The sequence below is a fragment of the Magnolia sinica genome, chromosome 8, assembly GCF_029962835.1.
Source record: "Magnolia sinica isolate HGM2019 chromosome 8, MsV1, whole genome shotgun sequence".
In the NCBI taxonomy this organism is placed as follows: Eukaryota; Viridiplantae; Streptophyta; class Magnoliopsida; order Magnoliales; family Magnoliaceae; genus Magnolia; species Magnolia sinica.
This window is the reverse complement of record NC_080580.1, coordinates 3870227-3881885: the sequence shown is the minus strand read 5'-3', so window position 1 is coordinate 3881885 and position 11659 is coordinate 3870227. Positions and strand designations below refer to the sequence as shown.

At 41.7% G+C, this 11659-nt stretch overlaps 1 protein-coding gene across 1 annotated transcript; it reads right to left on the bottom strand.

Moving 5' to 3' along the window:
• Positions 1-1581: 1581 nt before the first annotated feature.
• Positions 1582-11381, bottom strand: LOC131252628 (coronatine-insensitive protein 1). Its single transcript, XM_058253275.1, has 4 exons — positions 10427-11381; positions 3573-4053; positions 2498-3286; positions 1582-2183 (listed from the first exon to the last, which is right to left on the bottom strand). The coding sequence occupies exons 1-4, from the start codon at positions 10909-10911 to the stop codon at positions 2055-2057; spliced, it is 1884 nt and encodes a 627-aa protein (XP_058109258.1). The 5' UTR covers positions 10912-11381; the 3' UTR covers positions 1582-2054.
• Positions 11382-11659: the final 278 nt, after the last annotated feature.

The window sequence follows — 11659 nt, the reverse complement described above, 5'->3', positions numbered from 1 at the left end:
GGCAAGTCATCCGTACAGCTAGGGCTTATTTAAGGCTGTACACGAACCGGGCTAGCCCGGTTAACTCGCTCGACTTGGCCTGAAAATGCTCGACTTGGCTCGACTCGAACTCAACGGGCCATTTTCTTTAGCCCGAAACTGAGTTCGGGCTGAGTTCGGATAGGTCCCAGTTCGGTCCGACTCGGTCTGAAACCCAACTCGACCTGGCCCGACTCGGTCGAGTGGTGTGTGTGTGTATATATATATATATATATATATATATATATTCAAAACTCTAGCCGTCCCTTTCCCCTTTACCCTTCTGGAATAGTTCACCGCCCATCTTTGAAGTGATAGTGACTCATCCACCTCATAGACGTATAACTTGAACGGCCTAAATTCATCCAAATACAAAAATGAATTATAATGTCCTGACTAGTTAGATTTTTTATGGAGTCTATAGTTCAAGTATCTAAACTGTTGATCGGGGGCCTTATAATGGGACGCGGATTGTCTGCCAAAGCCCTTCCCATGAACTTACTGTAAGGTTCGAACTCGGCCCGAACTCGCCTGATTGCTGACCGGGCCGAGTTCGGGCTAGACATGTTGGCCCGATGACCGGGCCGGGCCGGGTTGAGTCCAATTTGACTCGGATCGACTTGTGTACACCCCTAGGCTTATTCTAGTCAGGTAAAAAGGAGTGGGCTTAAGCGGGTAAATGGGCCATAAATGGGTTGTACAGTGGTAAATTTCTCCCGATGCAGGGTTATTCGTAGGAAGTTCCTTCGTTGAGAAGCTAGATGGGTTGATGTTCGTGAGAAATTCATCTCGTACATTCGTTTTCAAGCTCATCTGAGGATCCAAAACTTGAGAGAAAACTGAGCAAAGAGGCTTTCTCAAGAAGTTACTGAGCTGGGATGCTACTAGGGGCCCACAATGACGTTTCTGAAAAATCCACCCCGTGCATCCGTTTTTTCATATCATTTTAAGACGTTAGACCAAAAATCAGGTGGATCCAAAACTGAAGTGGGCCGCACGAGGGAAAATAGTGGAGATTCAATGACCACCTTTTAAACATTTGTATGGCCACAAAAATTTAGTACGAGGGAAATAGTTTTATGTTTCACTTCATACAGTTGGGAATGAACTTATAAACAGTTTGTGTTTTCCTTCTCGTATGGCCTCCTTTTGAGTTTTGGATCCACAGGAGTTTTGGTCTCATCTCCTGAAATGATCTGAAAAAAAAGATAGACGAGTTTTGGATCTACCCGAGTTTTGGTCTCATCTCCTAAAATGATCCGAAAAAGAAGATAGACGAGTTTTGGATCCACCTGACTTTTGGTCTCATCTCCTAAAATGACATGAAAAAGAAGATAGACGAGTTTTGGATCCACCTCATCTCCTAAAATGATCTGAAAAAAAAGATAAGACCGTGGATTTTTCAGAACCATCATGGTGGGCCCCATGTGGCATCCCAGCGCAGGAGCTTACTGGGAAAGCAGGAAATCAGCGTCCATATTCCATCTCCACCGTACACTTGGCTGTGGACAGCATCAAACTCATTCCCAAATATCAGTTGGGCAATTGATTGATTATGATAGCATGAAGTAAGGACAACAAAGCATCATTAATAGCCAGTTCTTCAAAAGAAAAGCAGTGGAAAATTCCAAAGATACAGCTACAACAACAATCCAGAGACAGAGAGAAAATCTCAAGCTACAAACAGCAACAAATCCGATCCAGACACTCCCTGCAATGACTCCAGATATCTGTGCATGTTCATGCAAACTCATTTCTCAACTGCAGCAACCCATTGCGTAATAGCAGCCAATCCGGTAAGCATGAAAGAGCATGCAACAGTCCTTCCGCCAATTTCAGCACTCCAATTCTTTTCAATGGCGAAAAATGTGAAGAAGATGATGGAATCCAATGGATCCCCAGCTCTCTGAGATGCAGGTTTCCCCAAATATCTGGCCGACCGTCCTTGGTGATCTAGACTATTGGTATTATATAGGACACACCCAAGAAATCTCCCAGACCGATGATCCTAAATCTTCAATCATTGGGCTCTTTAATCAATCACTGATCAGTGTCTCATCTTTAAAGATCATGAAGTCAATTATCTCAGCTGGTGCCACTGGGAAGCTGTTGGTTTTCTCAGTCAAGGACAAGGGTTTACTTCCAAACTCGACTGGCCCACAAAGCTGCAGTGAGAGGAGGGGCACTATGATTAGTCACGTGGAATACAGTAGGCCCCATGTAATCAGTTCTTGGGTCCGCCGGTCCCACAGCATCAGCACGCTCGAGCGGAATTCTTTCAGATTACAGAATACATACTTATTACAGGATTAAAAAGCTCGGATTGTAGGTGATACACGAAAGATCTATGGACACAGTACCTTTCCAGAGGAGGCAGCCGATACAACAGTGGGATGGAAGAAAAGAAAGAAAGAGACGAGGGAGAGAGAGAGGATATGCACAGTCAAGCACCCAAGGACGATGGGTAAAGTGGAACAACCGTTTCAGGGTAATCCGCCCTTCGGCCTGCAAGGGAATAGTAAGCAAGTATCTGAGCTGGCTGCTCGACCCCACCAACTTCCTCAGGGATACCAAACTCATCGTATGCAATGGTCTGTCTTGGAGGAATGAATTCTATGTTCCAGTAGGGTCGAATCATGGCCAAAAGATCACGGCCTGTTTTGGATGCTTTGTACCCTTGCACCCATATGTATCTCAGAGACCTCAGCTGCAACACGGCGATGGCCAATGCCCGCTCACTGAAGCAACAGCCTCTCATCTCGAGCTTCTGCAGGCTTGGGCAGCCTTTCGAGAATTCCAGAAGCCCCATGTCGGAATCTCCCACAAAACCCAACAGCATCCACCTGATGTTGTTGCTGTACTTGCCAATATAACCAAGACCAACGTCTGACAGACCCCCTTCTCGTAAATAGAGGGCGAACCTCCTAAGCTTCTGGCAGCCCATTAACAGAGCACGGACCCCATTGTCGAGTGGTAGCTCTGTTATTGTTTCTTCCTTGTCGAGCAAGACCAATCGGAAATCAGTGAGGTTTTTGCTGAAAGTGCCAATAGATTCCAGGGCTGCATTTGTGATATCAGATACGTAAACAGCCAGATATTCCAGATCTGGACATCCCTGTGCCAGTGTAGCTAGGCCCCTCTGCGAAACCACACCTTGTTCGTCCTCCATACCCTGTTCGTCTTCACCACGTTCAATCCTAAGCCTCCGAAGTTTCTTACAGTTCTGAGCAAGGACTTCTAATCCGCTGTCTCCGATCACATTCCGCACCTGCAGAAAGTACAATAAAAGACGGCCATATTTCAGTCGAATTCACTGAAATTAAGAAACAGGTATCATGCGATGCTAGGTCTAGAGTGATGGCTTTTCCTTTGTTTAACCAGCAATGGTACAAGGGATGCGGGCGTCTCCCATCCACCGTGGGACCCACCATATGAACAGAGGAAGGGCCCACATTTACAGTTTGTCGGACTGGAAAAGAAAAAGCTGAATAAAGCATTGTATATTTCATTATGAGGTAATAAAGGAGACCCAAAAACAAAAGTACACTGACTACCTCAAGAATTTCCAAATTGGGGCATCGTTGAATCAGCTGGCAATGATCTTCAGTATCAAGAAATGTATATTGAAGGTCCAGCTTCTTAAGTAAAGTCGCACATGGGAACAATATAGGCATCTCATTCTTCCCCATGTAGTTTAGACCCACACGGCACAACCTTGGAGGAAATGACACGCTTGAGTACTTGTCAATATCTCCTGCTTGCTCATTGAATGAACCACCACCAAACTCTTCTAAAGACAATGCTGCACGGAAAAAACCAGCTAGTTCCAAGATTTCATAATCACTGATTTTTAAAGAAAGTAAAGAGCGGCAGTTCCTGGCTATCAATTCAAGGTCTCTGATGTCGATGAACTTGAGCTCCGTCATATAAAAATTCAAAGTCTCTAGGACAGTGTTGTTCACAGCAAGCTCATGGAGCCAATTGCCATCTTTCTCAACAATGGAGCTCTCTTCCAAAAACAAGGTTCTTAGGCATCTGCAGTAGCATGAGACACAAAACTGGAAATCAACTGATGCAATCTGACATCTTCTGGCCATCGTGCCCACAACAAAAACAACAACAACAATTATTTTGAACAGGCTAATTAGAGAGAAAAACACAGGAGATCTATATTAAAAGAAGGGCTGGGGACTCTTTCTAGATTAGAGCTCCTGGGTGCAGAAGGTGCCACATTGCTTATACACTCCCACACAAGAGTATCTACTTAAGCCTATTTACAGATAGGAGTAACCAATCCCTCTTACATTATCTGATGTCAATTGAGCTTTCGAAGTCCATTAAATTGAGCTTTCAACGTCCATTAAATTTTCTCTACAAAAAATAAGCCATCCAAGCTCGATAACCATCAGACCAGCAAACTGTCAAAATCCTCTCAAAGACACGGGTGCAATATTGCACAATAGGTGAGTGAACTACACCCATGGCATTTGAGAGAGGGACCACACCCACAACGACAAGTAAGACACAAGTGCAACACTGCACTACAGGTGACTGAATTACACCTACAACAATAATAAAGGCCTAAAAAAGGAGGAAACGATCGGTGGAGAAGTAAGGCTCTAGTCCTAGTTGAAATCCTGTATGTCATACTGGGACGAGCATTATGTCAAACAGTTTGTGTTTGTCAAGCAAAAAGAAGGTTGAAACTTATGTATTGAGGATGCTATCGATTGTGTATAGGATGACAATCCATGGCCTCATCTGCTGCTCCTCCCAACTTCAACATGCAGTACCCGGACCACATCTCTTGGACAACAATCCACCACGAAGATGGCATCTCCAATGACAACAGCGACCATGTTTAAAACAAGGATGGCTTGTACTTATAGCAATGACTTGAGGTCTGATCAGAATGAGAATGGAAGGTGAAAATGTGAAAATGTGGACTGATCACGAAGACATTTCTGGTGGCGCCACAAATAATTCATTTGGATGAGGACAAAGAAGAAAAAGATGAAAATATAAAATCAACGAGAATCTAGCCCTCTCTAATACCATGCTAAAAAAACTACATAAAGAGAAAATCACTAGGGGTCTATATTGAAAGAAGGGCTGAGGGTCTCTCACTAGATTAGAGCTTCCAGATGCACAAGGTGCTAAATAACTTACACACACTACTCACAAGACTAGATGACTTGAGCCCCTTTATAATAGATAGTAGTTGCAACCTGCTCTCCCACATGTATCCTATTTGGGACTAAACTCACAATACATAAAACATAAAACACAAGATAATAAAAGGTTGAGTTTGTACTCTCAATAAATAACAACAATAATAATTAAAGAAATACAAATGAGAAATTTCAAACAGGAAAATTTGAAATCCAAATCAGATGCATTCTACAACAATGTGCACATGTAAACTAGATAATTGATAACCTTAATGAATATTTTTATCTGAGAAAACTTGGAACTCTGTCTAGTACTCGATGAGCATTTTCTGATTTTAAGAAGCTTATGTTGTAGTCAAACTTCCTAGTTCTAAGAGTGTTCCATAGAACCTTTTGAGTACTACATTGAGAATTTTGTGTTAAGTTGCAGTAACCTTCTATCTAGGTGCCAATCCTGCTTCCTGAAGGCTTTCCTACTTTGATATTGTAACATTAGCCACATCCCTACTACCGCACCCAAATCTGCTCCTGCTCCCTTTCATTCTTTGTGCAACTAACCTTCAGAGCACTTGACCAGTTCTTTAAAAACTTACTCAAACTTTTAAACACAGCGGATATGGGAAAGACAGGCACTGAAATGCAGCAATGTGTGCGCACGGGCGCATGCACGCATGCACACACACACACACACACACACTAAAAGGATAGTCATTTTTATGCTGAAGCCACCATCTACACACATCCTGACTGATAGTGGCACCCACCCTTTCTACTTTTGATAAGGTAATAGAATAAAGTTGTAGCATGCCATTGCGAAAAGCAGAAGGAAAGGATATTGATGTCGATTTGAGCCATAGATATCACTTCCCTTCCATGGTGATGTAGCACACAGTAGGTCACACCTTTATTACAAGTGCGCCACATGTCCAAGATGTGGTGGCGCTCAATGTATGTGACTGGGCAATGAGATGTGGTTGGAAAATTAAATATTCCTAGGAGTGTCATGCCATTCCTCGCTTGGAAATCCGTTGAGAATAAATGTCATTGCATTTCATAAGCATGCATGGGTAAAGGAGAAGAAACTTTGGAACTTTATTAGTGGGTGTTTATCAAGAAGCTAGTTGTTGACTTTGTGGATTTCTAGGGGCATGTAGGTTTAAATTTTGTGTGGTTTTGATGTAATCTTACGTAGTCCAAAGGTAGTTATTGACTATGCAAGTATTCTTAGGAAGTAGTGTGATGTCAATTAAGTTCTAAGGGTAGTTCTATATAAAAGCCAAGGGAAAAAATGAAATGGATCATTCAACCCTCATTTTAAATAGGTGTGTGTTTTAGGTAGAGCATTGCTCCCTTGTAATGTCCCATGTAATGGGTGTCTATCTATGGAGTGAAATCTTTCTTCCCTCATAGTTCTTGTAACTTTTCTCTTCTTTTAGCATCCTCTCATGGATACTGAAACAATACTTGGCAGAACTCACGAAGTGGGCGGAAACTAACAAGCAAGAATTGTTGATTTGAAATGGTTTATAAATAGAGCACAGTAGAATATCAGTTCACATGCTAAAATATTATGTCAAGGACCATAACATTAAAAACTAATGCCTCTTACAGATCTAAGATATTGACCCTGTTAATAAGCATTTAAACAGCTTGCTTGTGGGCAAATATCAATCCTTCCCCAAAGCATTTAGAAATGGCAGCTGTTAGAGCTGAAATAAAGTGCCTTCAAGTTACACATTGCCTTTCATGGAAGAGCAGATTAACCACCAACAAGACACAGAAAAGTATAGCCTGGTCACAAAAGTAAATACCAAGATCCATAAGGATAAATCCAAAAATACAGAACGCAAGGCCATTTGTTCTGCTCTCTGCTACATGGAAACAATTTCACCATCTGTTCCTTCATTGGTCAGCAATATGGAACCTTCTAGATTAGGGATGGTGAAATAACCCTTAGGACAGAGATCTCAAAACTACGAAGAAAAATATATATAGTGGAGGAAGAAAATCTTCCAACTTACAATTTTACTCTCTCCATCCTATAAAAAGATGGTAAATAGCAATTGTGTTCACTTTTCTATGTGAATGAGAAACTAGGGGCCCATAGAATTCAAGAATCAGCCAGAGATCGCATCAGATATATAGAAATGACAAGAAGGGTGAGGACCACAATAATACATATGACTAAATTTGGGGAATCCCCTTGAATCAATAAAAAAGCATGAGCAGGAGGATAGAAAGAACTCAATGTCATTCCCTAGAGCCTCGGCGTCTCTTAATCTCTCATGAATACACCACCAATTGAACTTCTATTTATTAGTGTATCATCAACTGACTGAGTAGAACTAAAACACTCTTTCAACCGATGGTCTGTCTCTCATGCTTAAACTGATGCTGGCAAGTTGTTTTTATTAACTCATATAACCCTGACAAGGTGAGGAGTTCCCCTTCTACAACCCAAAAATAAAATAAAAATGTGCTTCCAATGGCCAATAGAGGGATCCAATTGTTGAGGAGTCAAAAAGCTCTAAAAGGTGATATGCACCTGTCCTCTCAAAAAATAACACTCCAGCCAAATATTCCAAACACTTTCTGGGAGGACAGGTCAGATCCCACTATTCCATTTTTTGTTCTTAATGTTACAGAATAGAAGAAAGGTTTTCTTTTAAAAAGCAAATAAATGATGAAATGACTTGGGATAGAGGACATGCAATAACATTAGTCGATCAGCTCCTATTTAACTACTCAAGAAAGAAGGCTTGGTGATGGATAGTGCACTTGTTGGGCACATTGATATACTTTGAGGATTAAAGAACAATGTACCAGTTTGGTTCCCTGTATTATCCGGTGGACCATTTCTTCCTACACAGATGGAATAACAGATGCCTGCTTGAATGAAAGGCGAATAAACTTCAAAGCAGCTTCTAGTGATGAGTTAGTCACAAGATCTCAAAATAATGTTGATAGCTCAATTGTTAAGTTCTCTTCACGATTTATGTTAAGGCCATTCTTAGCTAAGGAAATATTTTCGGCTGTAGAAATAATATAAATGCCCATAGGATGTAATTTTATCAGTCGTGTAAAGGTCTCTTATTGAGCACATATCATACACCCTCCATAGCCACATCAACCTATGTAATGTTCCAGTGCTTCACCTTTCCCAGTAAAATTTTGACATTAGTGACTCATGTCCAATGGGTTTCCTCCCCAAAGAAGGATACTAATCAACCCTAATACATTGAGCCTTTGAAAATGAACATTAAGATGCTATCATCGCCGTCATGATCATCCTCATCATGACAGCATTGTCCCAGCTACTTGGGGTTGACTTTATGAATCTTGTTTGGCTGGTCAGATTCAAAACAGGAATTCTCATGATCGCTCGGCCAAAGTTCTACAATGGGCTACCCGCCTGACAACAACCCTTCTCCTTTATCCAGTCCTGAGAAAGATCTGTACATCATTTTTAGGTGGGGTTTCCAAAATCAAAACATTCATCATTGTTGGAAATTAGAATGATGTCAAATACAAACCAGGAGGAATGTTTATCAAGACTGTATTTTTAATTTTTTTTTTTTTTTATCAGTAATGGAACTTCTATTAAAAGGTGAAAAGAATTATAAAATATCCATTAAGGGAATGGATAAAAGCTATCACAGCACAACAAGGCTGTCAAGACAACTTCCTTTGCTAGTATACAGAATCTGAAAACCCACTATGAGATTCTTGATCTTGTTAATGATGAATGAGCACTTCTAAGGGGGTAGAACGGATCCAGAAATCCAGGCAATACATTAGCCAACTGGCCTTGACAACAATAGCCCTGGAAAATCTATTTAAGATAATAGCTCTAGCAGTTTTAATGGCCAGAAGCTCCACTTTGGTGGTATTTTGGAATTTAATCAGCCCAAAAAAGGCAAGGCCCATTCTCATTTCCGACGATGTTAGTGGGACCATAGCTGCACTGAGATGGAGAAGCAGAGCAAGGGTAAATAGAAAAATCAAGGGCAAGAGCAGGGAAGTGGCAGTCAAAAGATTTTCAAATCAAAAGAGTTCAGGAAGCAATTGCATGGCATGATACTAAATAGTTTAACTATGTAATTCCAATCAATACAATATTCAAATGGTTTATCTAATGAACAATCATCTTCATGGACACTTCATAGTATCTATATTCAAAATTGATAAAGCCCATATATGTACAAGAAACAGTTGATTTTAAGGTGATCCTGGGAGAACATTGAGCCCAATATATGTAGGTAAAATTCAGATTCAGAGATGTGGAAGCTAAAGCGGGTGCAGGGGCGGGTGGGTGGGTGGGTGTGTGTGTGTGCGTGTGTGTTTTGGGGGGGGAGGGGGGGGCGCGCACATCAGGTCCATGTGGGAGAGACCAAAGTTCACACATGCCCAGGGGCACAACTGAATCACGCATATTCATCAGTACAATATTGCAAAACCAGGGGACATAGAAAGACCCCCTTTTTGCCAGTACATACTACATATGTTGGCTTCATTTGGATGCATGATGCAATATTTAACTGTGCTGTGAATAGAGAGGATATGACAAACAAACTAATTAGCACCTTAGTATTCATGATAAGAAAGCAGCCTTCAATTGCAATAACATTCCTTTCAAATCCAACATTGAAGTAACATAATTGCCATTTTTGATGTAAATACAATTTGGTAACTTCCATGGTCTTGAAATTAACCATTACAAGCCAATTCCATCGTGCATCCAAACGTAGCCGTAAGCAATTAAGTTCCTTATTTCTGCACCTCCTTTTGGAGAGGCAGAAAAGAATTCATGTAGCCAACCCCGGTAAGTTGGGATAGGGATTAGATTATGATGATAATGATGATTTCTGCTTCTTTCATTTAAGAATGAATCCATCTGTTATAATTTATTCTTCTACACGGATATTTAACAATCAGCAACATCTGTGTATGGCATGTATAGACCCCAACAACCCATAAATGGAAATGGAAATTGAAAAATTATGAAAACTAGAACCGACTACACAGATTGAACCAAAAAAGATTGGAAAATGACTGTTTTGGGATTCCAGCAAGCCATAGACGGTGGGGGATTCGGCCCAGAAATAGATTAATCCCTCGAAAACAATAACAGTATACAGAATTCAGCAAACCACAGATTTCTCACGATTAAGTAACTAATCATAAATTGCTTGAAAGCTAATTCCTTTTTTCTCCATTCATGTAAAGAAAGAGAGTACCTGCAAGATCGGGTGACCTGCAACAATCCATCTGTCGAGAACCCAGAACACTTATCAAGGCGAAGCGCCTGCAGCATATGCCCGCGTGAGCGGACAAGCACTCCGAGATCAAGATCCCGCACGATCATCCGCCTGAAATGGAGCGATTTAAGGCAATTGAACGCCCCTGAGATCTCATTAATCCATGGCCCGACGTACCCTCCCCAATCCTCCGGTATGAGATTGAACATCGCGGCCCGCGGCTTCCCCTTCAATTTCAACGACTCAAGGCGGGGGAACCGCGTCCGAAGGCGGGCCGGCGTGGTCGTATAACATAGGGCGATTGTGATGTGCTTCCGCGTCAAAGCGTCGATGTTATACCACTTCCGGCATACCAGAGAGACCGCGTCGCGATCGCGGGGATCGTCGATGTAGGCCATCACGCAGTCAAGAGCCACGTCCGATATGCCGAAGCTCATCGCCCGGCTGAAACTCCGATTCTCCATCGAGATCGCGAAATCTCGACCGTCCAAGGGCCGATTAGATTAACAACAACTACCAAGCTTCCAATCAGCAATATCTAAGGGTTTGATGATGTTTCCATGTACGCGCAGGTTTTTAGACACGAGCAGCGATTGGAGCTGCCGTGCGTGGCTTCTGCAAGGAGGTCGTGTCTAGAAACCTAGGGTTTTTGAGGAGCTGCAAGAAATCAAAGATGGGGGAAGGAAGCCTGCTGCTACGGACTGAAGCGGATGTCAACGGCGACGGACCTTTCATCGCTTCTGAGCTTCTGGGCGTCTGCTCGAGCTGGGAAAGATATACGGCTGGGATGGATCTCAGACCGGAGGATCGAACGGCGATAAGCGCAGCACATCGAAAAGAGAGGTGAAAGTATGAGAGAAAATGCAAGAGAGGGGTTTGGATTCCTTCTCCACCACCTCAGCTCCACTCACAGACCACTCGATAATTTTTATATTTTAATATTATAAATATAATTAAAATATTTCCCTTTTTTTTTCTATTTTATACAAAGAGAACTTTTATACTCTGCATGAGGGTGATGGATGATACGCCGTAATTTCGAGATTACTTCAAAATTACATATCTGGTATACATATGTTATCTCTCTCATTAACCTTAAATGAAGCTTATTTCATAATCCGACCATTGGATTGATGGACATTTATTGGACGGTTAGAAGAAAAGTATCCAATGATCATTTTTAAACAAACACATGTAAGATGTTAGAATTAT